Source organism: Mycteria americana (genome assembly GCF_035582795.1).
Source record: "Mycteria americana isolate JAX WOST 10 ecotype Jacksonville Zoo and Gardens chromosome Z unlocalized genomic scaffold, USCA_MyAme_1.0 Scaffold_18, whole genome shotgun sequence".
NCBI lineage: Eukaryota > Metazoa > Chordata > Aves > Ciconiiformes > Ciconiidae > Mycteria > Mycteria americana.
Genome location: NW_027445436.1, coordinates 6,536,102 through 6,552,898, shown reverse-complemented (window position 1 = coordinate 6,552,898; position 16,797 = coordinate 6,536,102). Strand labels below are relative to the sequence as shown.

General features: G+C 39.8%; 1 protein-coding gene across 8 annotated transcripts in view; it reads right to left on the bottom strand.

Moving 5' to 3' along the window:
* Nucleotides 1-1,602: 1,602 nt before the first annotated feature.
* Nucleotides 1,603-16,797, bottom strand: part of LOC142402967 (E3 ubiquitin-protein ligase RNF38-like) — a 191,067-nt gene continuing 175,872 nt past the window's right edge. For 7 of the 8 annotated variants that reach the window (XM_075488985.1, XM_075488987.1, XM_075488988.1 and 4 more), the window contains 4 exons: nucleotides 12,260-12,344; nucleotides 10,048-10,169; nucleotides 8,818-8,917; nucleotides 1,603-4,405 (listed from right to left, as the gene is read on the bottom strand). In XM_075488985.1, coding sequence (XP_075345100.1) covers nucleotides 4,343-4,405; nucleotides 8,818-8,917; nucleotides 10,048-10,169; nucleotides 12,260-12,344 — 370 coding nt within the window. In that variant the 3' untranslated portion in view covers nucleotides 1,603-4,342. The remainder of the gene's footprint in view (nucleotides 4,406-8,817; nucleotides 8,918-10,047; nucleotides 10,170-12,259; nucleotides 12,345-16,797) is intronic. The other variant, XM_075488986.1, reaches the window with a different exon arrangement.

Here is a 16,797-nt window from a genome sequence, read left to right as displayed (position 1 = left end):
ACAGAATGGACTCTCTTCTTTTTATTTTACCACCAGTTTCTGTCTGTGACCCTGAATTAACCAAACTCTATACTTCAGATTTACCTCCTAATTCAGGGATATATTTTTACCTCACACAAGGGTACTGCAAGGCATAATACATCTTCACCTAACATACAATGCAAATTATATTTCCAAAACAACCCACCTGCCCCGGCACTTTCCTTATCATTCATTTCAGTTAAGTAACATTTGTAGAAAGCTGAACAAGGCTTTAAAAAATGTTATAGTTCAAGAAGTTAAATTGTAAAATAACTATTAAAGACATGACACTGCATTTTTTAAAAATTGCATCTTCCTAGGATCTCTATAAATAAACCTGTTAATTAAAACAAATCTACTTGACAGAATTAGCAAAGCAGACCCCCCCTCAACCCAACTCTGTTACTGGGGTGGAACTATAAGAAAAAATTAAGTTGGAAGGAATCTCTGGAGATCACCTAGTCCACTCCCCTGCTCAAAGCAGATCCATTAGATGAGGATGCTCAGGGTCTTGTTGAGTGTGGAATCTCCATCTTTAGAGATACTCAAAACCCACTTTGTGCTCATGTTTCAATACTTGACCACACTCATGGAAAAAAATTTTCTTTGCATCTAGCAGCTTGGGCCCATTGCCTCTTGTCTTTTAACTGTGCACTTCCCCTAGTCAGCTCATCAGTCATCTGCATCAAGAAACTGTCATGAACACACTCCAGAAATCGCCTGGATTGCTTATGCCCAACCATATTACCCTTCCATCTAGAGTTGCATGAAGAAGCACTGAAATATGGGGAGTTCTCAAGGCAAGGACTGCATCCCTTTCTAGGAAGAAGGAACAGGCCAAAATTGTGCAAGTATACATCATATATTTATTTTTATTATTGAACAACTCTCTCCAAAATTTGGCACAGAGATTAAAAATAAAAATTAATTGCACTACTTCGTAAAGCATTAGTAGTAACTCATAAAAAAGTAAAAGTTTTGTTAAAAATTTATCAAGCTTGCAAATTATTTCATTACAGATATTTATAATACATTTAAAATATGTTAAATGACACAATAAAGTGTGATTTTAAAGAAAATGTTTGGCAAAATATGATTCTAACAAAACCCATAAACTTTGATAATCATTAACAAACCAAACAAATAGCAAAATGAGGTAACAATGTACCAAAGGAAAGGAAAAAAAAACAAACCACAAAACCCACATAGCTCATTTATAGGAGTCTAAATATAACTCTGTCAAAAATGTGTTTTCCAAAAGTAAAACAAAGGTTGGTAAATGCCATTCCAAATATTTCTCAGCTGTTAACACATCTCATTATCATATTCAAGAACCTTTACAGAATCCATACACAACAAAAAGGTTTACTTTGCACAGTAAGATTTCTGGAAAAAAAATGATAAAACGAGACCTTGGAGATATCTGTAAGCCTTTAAGCCTCTCTCTCTCTCTCTCTCTTTCAGGTCAAAGTTAGGTTGAGAGCTCTTGCTAAAAAAAACCCCAAACCACACCCTAAAAAAAAACCCCAACAGGTGTGCCAATATGGTAAACCATTAACATGCCCCCCCCCCCCCCCCCCTTCCCTGTTGGGTAAGTATGGCAGGAAAGCAATGAACATTTATTTAAGTGTCTTGCTGGATTCTGGTACCATCAGGCACCACAACAGGCTGTGACATTAGACACAAATGTGCACAGCACATGGCAGTTAATAGCTGAGCATAAATCCCCTTCCCCTTCTCTTTTGATGGCCACAATAGAAGCTGGTCTGATCTGATTTGGAACGCATGCACGTGTGCTGTTTATACACACTAACCACAGGAAGCACGTCTGCACACATCTGCAAGAGTCCCATTCAAACAGAAGTAACATTCTAGAAGACATCAGCCACAGGAGTGCAACAATTAAATTCAGTATATTACCAAATCAGATACTCCATCTCCTAAATCTTCAGCTGCCTCACAGTGTTTTACTGGCAAAAAAGGGACATTACAGATCAAGATTTCTCCAGTTACAGAAAGAAGACTACTTTCCCCTTGGTATTCATGAAGTGTGCCTTGTTCATTATGCATTTATATCTAGCTTAGAACAAGTGCCTTCTTTCCATGCTTCAAACAAAGTGAATACTGAGTGTAGTAGTGTTTGTTATGGTTAAATCTGTACAGCTAGGGTTGGGTTTTTTTAAGATATATTAGAGACCTTAAGTATTATAAGACATATACAGAACACACTTTTTAAAATAACCACATGATTTCATTTGCTAAAAAAATAAAGTTTACTATAGGTGATTTAACTTTTTTTATGTTATTGTGAGGAGTCCATTCTTTAGTGCCTGGGAGAGAGGGGAAATTGTAATATTTTGAAGTTGATATAACTATATTTTTATTTAGCATTCTTAATATTGACAAGCATGGACAGACTAAAGTTTTGAGTACTATTTGTGTAACTAAAAGACAAGAGCATCTGAAACAAGCAAAAACAATAGCTGTAATTAATTGGTTTGTAGAACCTTCAAAGAAGGGCAAGCAGCATAGAAAACATAACATTGTCTGAAAATATAACTGATACTCAAGCATAGCAGCATATAAAAGTATCAGAAATGACAAAGAACAAACAAAGCTCAGACTGGCACCAAGTTATAGCAATATTGGTAGTTGTGTCACTTGTACTATTGTAACCAAGGTATTGACACTAAATTTAGGAGAAAACATTTTGATGAAAAAAATCACATCCCTTGATTAACTATGGTATGTTTAGATCCAGTTATTTTACTGAAACATCTTTAAGTTCTTAACAGTCTGAAGTGTTAAAGAAGTCAATATTTTCAACCGCACAACTAAAAATATTATTTGAAAGGCAGTCAAATGAAAGTTACCTCCCATTTCACAGCATTATTTGTTCTGGATGGTGTACCAATTTACTCTTCTACAGTGGAACATTCTGGAGACTTGACAGAAAAAGAAATAAGGGAATTTTTTTCACGTCAAGCCTATCAGAAAATACAGAAGGCTAAGAAGCAGCACCCTAAGACAACTGTATTCTAGCAGTGAATGACCACCACCAACCCTTTTTGAAGCACAAAAATCCAAAGTTCTACTTCTCTGAAAAAAACGTTAAAAATTTTATTTTGTTCATTAAGTCACAGGAATAAAATAATATCCTCTTACAAGTTATTTTAATTGTATACAAACTCTCTTGTAAACAAAGAACATAAGTGATTAAAGCCAATGTTTATATACTAAAGGAGTACATACTTAGCAAGTATAACAGTCAAAGTGAAGAAACTTTGCACACGACCCTCAGCACCTTTTCAGCTTCCTTTTGGAGGAGGAGCACAAAGTGCAGTATCTTCAAAACTCAAGTCTAATCTGAAATCAACTGAACGTAAATAAAACCCAGCTAGAAGAACCGAGAAGGAGAACAGAAAAGCTTCGACATTAAAGTCACCAATTGGAAGTGTTAATATTGTTAACTGAGTTATGCAATATTGCAACTTTATATCGATAAAATAAGCAGTAAACCTGTCATACTGAAATTTGGATTTCCTATCGTGTGTAAAAACCCAGGGTTATTCACATACTGAGTAATGAACACACTCTTTAGAGGTACACTTAAAAGCCTCCAATAAAGGGGAAGCATAACATCTGTTTGAATAGCAAGTAAAAAAGTCTTTTTATATGATTAAGTATATTGGGGAGGAAATATTAAATGTCTATAATTGCAGCACCCTCTGCATTCAGTGTGTGACTCCAAACACAAGGAAAGAAACCAGTGTACAGTACTAGTACTGTTTAAATAACATAAGATTATACATTGCAGCATAATTAATACTACATACATACATTCTTAGTACATGCTGGTATATATGTTCTCAAACACATACACACCCAGTCACAAATGCACTTCACGCATCCTCTCAACCCCCCCTCCTCCATTCATGCCCACTCACAGTATCTGAAGGTAAATTGCTATGTTGTTTGGAGCTACCACTTTTTATAAAAGCACATGCTAAAAGATCACGTCCACTGTAATCTCGCAGCAACACTCAGAATGATCACACAAAAACCAGGAAAAGTTAGTGCACACACAAAATTAAGCTAAAAAACATCTTTGGAGTTCCAATCACACAGTTAGTATAGGAATCCCACAATTGTGAAGACTAATTATAAGCTTTATAATCAATTAAATCGCACAGTGCAAAGAGATGTCCATTGACCCTTTTGCGTAAAGGACATGCTGGAAGCCACATGGGTAAGTTCAATGGATAGTCCATATATACACGTGACCAGGAACACCCAAACCAGGTTTGTGCTCTTAGATTAGTCATTCTGAATCACGATGCACTTCTGAAGCATCAGCTCTGCAAATTGGGCAGGTACGATTTGCCTGTAAAACCAGAAATAAAAGAAAGTTTAATGCACTGACAAATACACTTGTTAAGGTAACAGTGTCTGCAACACAGAAACAAAATATAATTGCCACTCACAGTGATCAAGAGTACCCAAAAGGGACAAAAAAAAAAAAAAAGATAAACCCAGCGTGCACCCATTTTCTTTTACTTTAGAGTATGTGAAAAATGACCTAAAAGTTTTGTAAACTCAAAAGAAAAATACAGTGGGCAGAGAAACCCACCATCACTAGAGAAGCAAGACAGAGGTGGAAAAAAAGTGCCCTATATTAGGGCATCCTAGTCTCACTAGCCCTTTGTCATGAATCACAGCTTTTTAGGCTCTCACTACCCCATTATCCCAGCAGAAGAGCAGAAGTCTATCATGCAGGCTTGGCCAAAGCTTGAAAGCTGAGCAGGGGGGGAAAAAGAGAAGGGTTTTTAGTAACAGACACAACACACAATCTGACTAAACAGCTCCAAAGCTGAACATGCATAACAGTTTTAAGTTTAGCCCTTCAGTGAAAAACTTGTTGAGAATACACCAATTCATAAAATAATTAATGTTGGAATGATCCTCAGGAGGTCTCTAGTCCAGCCTCCTGCTCAAAGCAGGGTCAGCTGTAAGGTCAGACCAGGTTACTCAGGGCTCTCTCCCATTAGGTCCTGAAAATATCCAGGATGGAGGCTGCACAGCATCTCTGGACCCCTGTTTGACTACTTGTTCTTGTGTATTTCATGAAATTAATTCCCCTTTGCATCTTAACATAACTGGTGTAAAGATGAATTAGGTGCACATAATGCATCATAGGCTGCAATGTGTATCCTCTCTTAACTTGCTATTCCTTCAGGCAAGCTAACTTTCTGTAACATAAGTGCTGCACAATGAACTGAAATTATCATAAGAAACATTAAATAGAAATTTTCTAGCTGAAGTGAACCACATTTAGAATAAAAGGATTTACAGCCTGAGCCTTCAGGGTGAATACAGGTCATGTTTTCAAGTTTTTCTTTGGAACTATGACTAAATCCTGCTTTTAAAAAAAAAAATTTCTCATGTATTCCTTTGACTCAAGGAGTTAGGCTATCAATAAACAATCAGATATTGTGAAACATGATAAAATTGAGAGTTGAAAAGACTGACAAGCAAAAAGGATAATCTCTCTCTTGTTAATCTTGTCCCATTCACTGTTTAACCTCTCTTTCATGAGTCTTCAGCCTTATGTAACATGGATTTTTTTCTCACTGTAGTCTAATATATAGGCACATAATTCAGTATAAAATAGGTTTTCCCTTGGCTATCTCATATTGCCTGAAAAAGTGCTTCTATGTAGGGTTTTATAACTATAGGACAGGCAAAAATCCAAATTTCATATGTAGACAAGTCAAAGTTTGCTTTGATGCCTTCTAGTGTTGCATCACCAGCTTGTAATGGAATAGTAATTTTTACTAAAATTTACCAATGATAATGTGTTCCCTTGCACAGTTTATCAACATGGGATGTGAATTTAAAGTGCAAAAGTTATTTTACCCCACTCCCTAAACACAGTCTAAAACTTTGTGTTGACATAGTGTAACTGTACTCCCTTTAGGCTCAAATTACACAAATCTTTCAAAGAGAAACCTGCCTAGTTGACACTGTTATGCTGATGTGTTTTTTCTGAAGTCAGTCATCCTTTAGCCAATACTAGTGTTAAAAGACAGCAATTTCTAAGCTTGGTTAGAAGCATCAGCACAAAATTGCCTCACAAATACTACAGTTCACTTCAGATTACTAAAAAAAAAAAAAAGCCCCCAAACTGGTTTTTTTCCCCATTTTACTGATCTCTAAGGGCTATCTTCACTACCCTTTGACTGCCAATAGAAAGTGCTTAATGTAACATAAGAACTGCCATACTGAGTCCAACCAAAGCTTCATTTAACCAAATACTCTGAACTGAACAGTGACCAACAGCAGGTGCATAAGAAAGAGCATACATGATATTTCCCTGATACATTCCCCTACCTTCCAGCAGTCTGTGGGTCAAGTGCTTTTTGAGCCAGATGCAATGTCTTTGCATCAACAGCCCTGGGAGGAATTCTTTTTTAAAAAACTTATCAACCTTCATAGAATTTCAGCATCCACCATGTCATGGGGTGCATGACACCCAATGGTCCTAGTTCTCATATCAGAAGAGGGAGCAAGCTATTGTTCCTTGTTTACCTTCTCTCCATGCCACACATAGAATATCTCAAGTTGGAAGGGACCCATAAGGATCATCGAGTCCAACTCCCTGCTCCTCACAGGACTAAAGCATATGACTAAGAGCATCATCCAGATGCTCCTTGAACTCTGACAGGCTTGGTGCTGTGACCACTTCCCTGGGGATCCTGTTCCAGTGACCGACCACCCTCTCAGTGAAGAACCTTTTCCTAAGGTCCAACCTGAACTTCCCCTGATGCAGCTTCATTCCATTTCCTCGTGTCCTATTGCTGGTCACCAGAGAGAGGAGATCAGCACCTCCCCTTCCGCTGCCCCCCTTGAGGAAGCTGTAGACTGCAATGAGGTCACCCCTCAGCCTTCTCTTCTCCAAGCTGAACAAACCAAGTGACCTCAGCTGTTCCTTGTAGGTCTCACTCTCGAGACCTTTCACCATCTTGGTTGCCCTCCTCTGGACATACTCTAATAGTTTGATGTCCTTCTTATATTAAGGCACCCAAAACTGCACACAGTACTCGAGGTGGGGCGGCACCAGTGCAGTGTAGAGTGGGACAATCACCTCCCTTGACTGGCTAGCTATGCTGTGCTCGATGCACCCCAAGACATGGTTGGCCCTTTTGGCTGCCAGGGCACACTGTTGACTCATATTCAACTTGCCTTCAACCCAAACCCCCAGATCTCTTTCCGCGGGGCTGCTCTCCAGCCTCTCGTCCCCAAATTTGTACATATAACCAGGATTACCCCATCACAGGTGCAGAATCCGGCACTTGCTCTTGACTGCTCTTGACATGACTAAGCTTTATGCAATTATATGGTTTAACAAGTCCAGTGTGGAAACATGCTTCAGCCTTGCCCCAGACCACAGACATGAATAGCAGGGGACTGGAAAATATTCTGTATTGACACTTGCATATATGTTAATTTGAGTTAGTTGACAGTATAAAACAGTCTAAATAAATATCTATGAATGTTAACATGCTTTAAAAAATATATTTCAAGCTAGAACAACTAGATGTTTACAGTCATCTTGTTGATTCTCAGACATGTTCTCCTATAGTATTCTGAACCCAAGCACATATTTCATTCAAATAAGTTCTACTGAAAAAAAAAAAAAGCAGAGTGTTGTGGAAACATTTACACCAGTCCTAGATTCTGTAAAAGTTTTAGAATATATTGAGTACTCTAACCCAAAGTTGTTTTCAGATTCTTTTTTTTTTAAATCCTATCATTATTCATGATGCTTCATTAGCCAAAAAACTACTGCCAGTATCAAATCCAATACTTTACTTTATGCACAGGATATTCTACTGTATGCATGAGGCAGTCATTTCCTTGACTTTATAAAGCCTAGAAATTATAGGACTTGATCCAAGTAAAAAATGAATATTCTCTATAGGAATACATTTGTCAGCAAAGCATGAGAACTTTTTTATTTTTAAAATATATCTTAAAATGACATAACATAAGATTGCATTTATAATTCTCTAGGAAATGTTTGACGTGCTTTTTTCACATAGGACTGTGGAATATTTGATATTGCAACACAGACTACAGACAGATTAAAGTAAATCTGAATAGAATTTTTTAAAAAGTGAGACAAGAAAGGAATGAATACCTTATTAGCAGTAGGTCTGGATAACACAGCTTGTACAGATGTCTCCCTATATATCATCTTCTAAACTGTATTCCTATCCTCGCCTTCTGTACCACTGCTATTCTGTCAACTTATTGCGCTGTTCTGCTTCTAGGACTTCCCCCCAACTTGTTTTGAAAGAATATCTCATAGCATGCATAAAGCCATAATTTCATGCTAAGTCTTCTTTTTTTAAATATCTCTCACTCATGCCTTATACTTATAAAAATAGAGACTTTTTTATTTGCCCCAAGAATTCAAATTCATAGTGATAGGAGGGATTCTTATAGGAGCGCTTTCTACCAGTGAAAATCATTCTCCTCATATTCCTTTTAAAATGATCCTATTCCAATTATTATTACAAAGAAATATCTTTTGTTAATCACTAAAAAAGAATATTTCTATAGTGTAAGGAGACAACAAAAAGAAGATAAATTCAGCTTGTGCCCTTTTTTGTTACTTCAGAGACTAAATATTAAAAATTAGAAACAAGAGATGAAATGCAGTAGAAAACTAAAGAAAAAATGAAACTACAAACTAGGACATTATAAACTGCATCCAACACAGATTTTATTTACCTTAAGCCATTTATCAACACACTTGGCATGAAACTCGTGGTTACAGGGTAAGACTCTAAGTAGCTGCCTTGCCTCAAAGTCACACATACACACTACACACCTAAAAAAAAGACAGCAAATATCTATAAAATTTTCCATTTAATAACAATAATTTATATTCTATAGGCAACTTATAACGTGCGTCTGCAAAAGGTTTTTTTTAAAACCACTAGAGTATCTACAGTGATCAAACTTTTGTGGGTATAGATCTCTAGTGGACCAGTATAAAATGAGAATTGCTTTTGTTTTGTTCACCATGGTTTCAAATCTCAAAGCAGACAAGGGCTCAAACTCATACCCATGGGAGTTCACTGGCCCAAGCAGTAAATAGATTGTATTACCATAATTCAAAATACTGGAGTTCATGCCTGCTGATATAAACAGGTAGTGCAAACCCTATAGTATATTTCTTTCAGTTTTAACTTTAATTTTAGCTATATTAAAATAAAAAACAGAAAACCTGCTTTGAGTATTTCTCAAAGCCATAATTGATTAAAGATCACACACATTTTTACTATGAAAAATTTCTCCTTAAATTACATCTATATTCTGTTGTACATGTTTTATAAACATGTTTCTTCCCCAGGGACATCATTGGCTTAAGTTCTCTGGTACTTTTATTTTTCTTATTCCCTACTATGTTAAAAATAACATTGAAGATTGCTCTAAGTGGAAGATCAGAAAAAAACCCTCTTCTGTTCCATTTCAAACATTTGACAACACTGTATATCACTTTCACTGCCTCCCACCTATAGCTCATTTCTCTGTTATGTAGATCTTTCAAACAGAATTAGTCTTAAAAATAAGAAAATATAACTGTAAACCTCAAAGACTGTCAAAAGCTCTTCCAGGAGCACTTGAAATTTTAGTAATTGGAAAATATTTCAATATAGGCTGAATTCCAAGTTGATGATGACCATTTAATATCTAGTATGGCAAACAAAAATTTGGAAAACTTTTTAAAAATACTGAAGAACTAAATTTGAACATCTAACTGAAGTGAGACTATGCAGAATTTTAAAGTCAAGATAAATGATATCTGATTTGAAAAATGGTTTAAGAAAATTTATCTTTCTTATTTGAGTGCTTTTAGAGCACTTGTGTTACAGTATTTGCCTAGTTGAGGCTGCAGCCTAAAGGAATGGAAACACAGTCACGTAAAGTATGTAAATTTGAGATAGATGTACTTACAATGTCTGTTCCGATTGATGATTGCTTGGATTGAACCTGTAAGATGGAAGCTGTTCAATGTCTGCCTTTGTCAGTCCTCGAGGTTTGGCTTCTCCTAGACGTTCTGCCAAATTCAGCAGTGCCTACAAAACAAGGAATTTGGACTTTTTTACATTCATTGCTCAAACAAGCTCCAGCTCTACCAGAAGTGATTTCTTCTGCCATGTCACTATCCCACCAGGTAGCACAACCCACCTCTCCATCAACACATGTTTAGTCTTGCTTCTCTCTCTCTACGACTGCAAGCGCTATGGAAAGACGTCTTTCAAATTTTGGTCATTGATGAACCCTTCTGAACTGCATAAGATAGGTCATGGATATTTGGAAATCCCAAAGATGTTAACTGTTAATCACTCCTGCAGCTGTATTCACAGCTTGATACACGTTTTGCTTTGGAAGTGAACCCCCTTCCCCCATCCCCCACACAGTAGTGTGAGTAACCAGAAGAAAATGTTGACAAACTTGCTTCCTAGGAATATGCAATGAGCCTAGCTCTATGTGGCCAAGAGTTTAAAGGGACAACTTTTGACTCCCATTCCACTTCTTGGGCTAGCTGAATTGAGACATGGAGATTTTATGCTGAACCTTTGGAAACAAAGGCATGACATCAAACTGAATGGAGACACTTTCTGATTAAATTTTGTACTTGTTCATACAGGTAGAACACTGTACCTAAGTGCTCCTCATGTAAATAATTTCTGCTCCCTCATGAGGGGCTCCAGAAAAGCATCAGTATCAACTTGATAGAGAACTGAAGCACAGAAGTTAAGAGATATGATGCTGTCCTGGTTTCGGCTGGGATAGAGTTAATTTTCTTCCTAGTAGCTGGTATAGTGCTGTGTTTTGGATTTTAGTATGAGAATAATAGTGATAACACGCTGATGTTTTGGCTGTTGCTAAGTGGTGTTTACACTGGTCAAGGACTTTTCAGCTTCCCATGCTCTGCCAGGCGCACAAGAAACTGGGAGGGGGCACAGCCAAGATAGTTGATCCAAACTGGCCAAAGGGCTATTCCATACCATATGACGTCATGCTCGGTATATAAACTGGGGGGAGTTGGCCAGGGGGTAGTGATCACTGCTCGGGGACTGGCTGGGCGTCGGTCGGCAGGTGGTGAGCGGTTGTATCATTGGTTTTTTTTTCCCTTGGGTTTTGTTCCTCTCTCTCTCTCTCTCTTGTTTTCCTTCTCAATACAATTTATTATTATTATTATTATATTTTTGTTCCAATTATTAAACTGTTCTTATCTCAACCCACAAGTTTTCTTACTTTTGCTCTTCCAATTCTCTCCCCCATCCCCCTGGGAGGGGGGAGGGTGAGCGAGTGGCTGTGTGGTACTTAATTGCTGACTGAGGCTAAACCACAACAGATGCAAAGATGCAAAGAGTACAGATACTCAAATAGCCCAAAACCTGGAGCCCAACATGTCAGCTACAATATGAATCTTCTTTTAACTAGCACAAGAAGCATTATAGGAGAGCTTGTCATTACACTGTAAATGCTATGCAACTGCGTAAATACACAGCTCTGAGCAGAAGCAAGGAGAAATAGATATATGAGGAGGGGTAGGCAGCAGCTGAGGTTTTCTGAACAGAATCTTATGGGAATCCCACAGCCTGAGAAGCAGCATGGACAAGAGTTGGGATCAGCCCTCAATTATCTAAGACACCACTGACATATTATTTCAAAATATGTGACTTGCTGTACTCTCCTTATTGTCAAGAGAAAATATACATTAAGAGATTCTTGCCAACATCACATTTACCTGAATTCATCCTATAATGTTAACACTAATCTGTAAAGTTAGCAAGGCACATAAAAAGGACTAAGATATAGCATGTTCAAAAGAATAGGATATTTATGCTCGATATTTAAAAATCAAGCAAAATGCAAAAAGAAGAGTCACATCTAGAATGGAAAGTTGAGGAATTTAACCATTGCTAATCTGAAAGGATAGATTCTGGGGAAAGGCAATAGACACAAAATAATAGTGTTTCTAACACTCTAACAAAAGAGTGTTAGAAACTAGTATGAAAAAAATGTTTCCAGATTCTGTCTTCATAAACATTACATTTATTTAATCCTGGTTTTGTCTTTGAAAAGCAAAAGACCATTCAAGTTCATGTATTGAGTTAACCTCTGCTCCTCATGAATTTGTACTTCACACACCAACCTCGTAGTTTTCCACCTCTCCATCTTCCACGTCCAACTCAAAACTGAAAGCTGGTCCAACTGCAGGTGGCACTGGAAGCACTGATCTGCCAGAAGAACAAACAACAGTAAGACTCAACATCTTCCTGAAGGACAGAATGCAAACATATGGCAGAGGTTAAGTGTCCTGGTTTCAGCTGAGATAGAGTTAATTTTCTTTATAGTAGCTAGTATAGGGCTATGTTTTGTGCTGAAGACAGTGTTGATAATACAGAGATGTTTTAGTTGTTGCTGTACTAGTCAAGGACTTTTCAGCTCCCCATGCTCTGCCAGGTGCACAAGAAGCTGGGAGGGGACACAGCCAGGATAGTTGATCCAAACTGACCAAAGGGCTATTCCATACCATATGACATCATGCTCAGTATATAAAGCTGGGGAAGAAGAAGGAAGGGGGGACATTCGGAGTGATGGTGTTTGTCTTCCCAAGTAACCATTACGTGTGATGGAGCCCTGCTTTCCTGGAGATGGCCGAACACCTGCCTGCCCATGGGAAGTAGTGAATGAATTCCTTGCTTTGCTTTGCTCGCGCGTGCGGCTTTTGCTTTACCTATTAAACTGTCTTTATCTCAACCCATGAGTTTTCTTACTTTTGCTCTTCTGATTCTCTCCCCCATCCCACTGGGTGGGGGGAGTGAGCGAGCGGCTGCGTGGTGCTTAGTTCCCGGCTGGGGCTAAACCACAACAGTCCTTTTTGGCGCCCAACGTGGGGCTTGAAGGGTTTGAGATAACGACAGATTTGATTGGAATGTGCCAGATAGAATTTATAGCTGTTATTGCTGTTTAGCTATTAATCAGCAGGCTTCTGTGCTTGCCATAGGCTTGCTTGCCTTACTGTATGTTAGAGTCTAGGGCTCGTTAGTGGCTGCTTTTTGCTTTCACTGCTTGCCGTGCTGCTGTACTGCTTATCACCTTACTCTGCTGTGCCTGGGAACATTTTGATAACAGCAATGGCCATGTGCCTGGGCTGGCAGATGGCCAGGGCATCGCTGCTGTTTCTGTGCTGCTGTACTGGACAGGCTGGAACTCCGGTGTGAGCTCGAGTCGAAGGGACTGTGACCTGTGGATGAATCCACGTGGGAGCAGGACACCCCAAAGCGTCTGCGCCCATGGATAAGCCCATGCCAGAGCAGGTATATCTTGAAACGTCTGTGGCCATGGTTATGTCTGTGCCACAGCAGGTATGCCTCTGAAGGGATTGTGGCCCAAGGATAGGTCCATGCTGGATAAGGTGCACCTCGAAGCATCTGTGGCTGTGGATGAAGTCCATGCTATGTTATGTTATGTTATTGATCCTTCTTAAACAACATTTTCTAAGAATCAGTAAAAAGGTTAAATTTGAAATTAAGAATTAAAATTCAAAGTAAAGGAGTCAAAGGAAAGCTAATTGCACCACTTTTTGATACGTGCTGCATTGCATTTTAAATTGCATGTATATTGCTATGACAACTCATACTTACAGTAAGGCTCAGTGTTATTACAGAAATTAATCTCTTGATAGCCTGCATCACAGTTAATATTAATATTGTACAGAGTTTCTGGTTTTAAATTTGACTTATTTAAATAGATAGAATATCAACAAAGATAAATAACCCAAGTTCACTTAGCTCCCCAATAGAAAAGCATTCAAGCACTCGAATAGAATAGTTCAGTTGGAAGTGACCTACAACGATCATCTAGTCCAATTGCCTGACCACTTCAGGGCTGACCAAAAGTTAAAGCATGTTATTAAGGGCACTGTCCAAATGCCTCTTAAACACTGACAGGCTTGGGGCATTGACCACCTCTCTAGGAAGCCTGTTCCAGTGTTTGACCAACCTCTCGGTAAAGAAATGCTTCCTAATGTCAAGTCTGATCCTCTCCTGATGCAGGTTTGAGCCATTCCCATGTATCCTGTCACAGGATACAAGGGAGAAGAGATCAGCACCTCCCTCTCCACTTCCCCTCCTCAGGAAGCTGTAGAGAGCAATGAGGTTGCCCTTCAGTCTCCTTTTCAATAATACACATAACAAAGACAATTACAATATAGTACTGGGCCAACTTCCACATTGACAGCAGACCCAACTATACATTCCCATATAACATGGATTTGGCCAGAGAAGAACACCTTCAGATATAAAGGCCATTTTTCTGCTTTTTCTTTTAAGTTAAAAAAGCATCTCCATCCCAAGATAGTAATATGGGTCAAAGATTAATGCACAACCATAGAAATAAAAAATCCACAGCACTATAAATCTCATCTAATTAAATTAATCAGGAATGATTGTGACACACTGTCCCTGAGTACCAGCTCCCTCAGTACCCTTGGGTGGATCCCATCCGGCCCCATAGATGTCTGTGTGTCTAAGTGGTGTAGCAGGTCACTAACCATTTCCCCCTTGGATTATGGGGCTTCGTTCTGCTCCCCGTCCCTGTCTTCCAGCTCAGGGGGCTGGGTACCCCGAGAACAACTGGTCTTACTATTAAAGACTGAGGCAAAGAAGGCATTAAGTACCTCAGCCTTTTCCTCAGCCTTTGTCACTATGTTTGCCCCCCCCGCATCCAATAAAGGATGGAAATTCTCCTTAGCCCTCCTTTTGTTGCTAATGTATTTATAGAAACATTTTTTATTGTCTTTTACGGCAGTAGCCACATTAAGTTCTAGTTGGGCTTTGGCCCTTCTAATTTCCTCCCTGCATAACCTCATGACATCTTTGTGGTCCTCCTGAGTTGCCTGCCCCTTCTTCCAAAGGTCATAAACTCTCTTTTTTTTCCTGCGTTCCAGCCAGGATGGTCTTCTTCCCCGCCGGCTCGTCTTTCGGTACATGGGGACGGCCTGCTCCTGCGCCTTTAAGATTTCCTTCCTGAAGAATGTCCAGCCTTCCTGGACTCCTTTGCCCTTCAGGACTGCCTCCCCAGGGACTCTGTCAACCAGGCCCCTAAACAGGTCAAAGTCTGCCCTCCGGAAGTCCAAGGTAGCAGTTCTGCTAACCACATTCCTTACCTCTCCAAGAATCGAAAACTCTATCATTTCATGATCGCTGTGCCCAAGACGGCCTCCAGCCATCACATCACCCACAAGTCCTTCTCTGTTCGCAAACAACAGGTCCAGGCGGGGCGCCTTCCCTAGTTGGCTCACTCACCAGCTGTGTCAGGAAGTTATCTGCCACACACTCCAGGAACCTCCTAGACTGTTTCCTCTCCGCTGTATTGTATTTCCAGCAGACACCTGGTGAGTTGAAGTCCCCCACGAGAACAAGGGCTAGCGATCGTGAGACTTCTCCCAGCTGCTTATAGAATATTTCATCTGCCTCTTCATCCTGGTTGGGTGGTCCGTAACAGACTCCCACCGTGATATCTGCCTTGTTGCCCTTTCCCCTGACTCTTACCCATAAACACTCAACCCTTTCATCACCATCGTCAAGCTCTAGACAGTCAAAACCGTCCCTAACATACAGGGCTACCCCACCGCCTCTCCTGCCTTGCCTATCCCTTCGGAAGAGTTTATAGCCATCCATTGCAGCACTCCACTTGTGCGAGTCATCCCACCATGTTTCCGTGATGGCAACTATGTCATAGCTATCCAGCTGCACAATGGCTTCCGGCTCCTCCTGTTTGTTGCCCATGCTGCGTGCATTGGTGTAGATGGACTTCTGCTGGGCTATTGATCCTGCCACGTTTTTGGGGGGAGAAGCCCTAATTCCTATGTGACTGTTCTCAGGCACTTCCGTGGTTTCTAACGCATCAACAACCCTTTCGTCTTTGATGCCGCATGGATCTCCATCCCCTACCTCCACTGAGACGGCAGACCGAAGGACCTCGCTAGCACACCGTCCCTCAAAGATTGGCGTGCCGCCCACAGGCTTATCTCTAGCGAGCCTGGTTTTATCCCCTTCCCCCTTCAAATCTAGTTTAAAGCTCTTTCAATGAGCCCTGCTAACTCCTGCACAAGGATCCTTTTCCCCCTTTGAGACAGGTGTACCCCATCTGTCGCCAGCAGGCCTGGTGTCATATAGACCAACCCATGAAATAGTTTCAGCAGTCGCTGTTAAAGCCAATGTATAACAATTTAATGGCCTTGGTAAATCTTTTTGGGTTGTTTTACTGGATGATCCTTTGAAGAACAGCAACTTGAAAAGAAGCAATCAAACCCAGTGATAAAATTGTTGGTTTCAGTAATATTCTTTTAAAGAAATATGTAACTAACAAAAGAAAACTAAGAGGGGTGTCTCGTCCCACTCGGTGGGTTGCGAGAGGGGTGAATCTTTTCGATTCCCCGACTGTTTGTGTACCGACAAAAGCCGATCTCTGCTCGGCAGAGCCGCGTGGTCGGTAGAGTCACGACAATGACTCAGAAGAACAGTCTGGCCAGCAACTTTATTAACTGGCGAATTCCACAAACGGACAAACTTAACGAACTGACGAGCTTAACGAACGAACAAAGGCGATTTGGCAATGGAGCTATTTTCCGGGCAACCCGTCACAATTTATCCCAAACTTGCATATATATATTGGAAGAGCAGA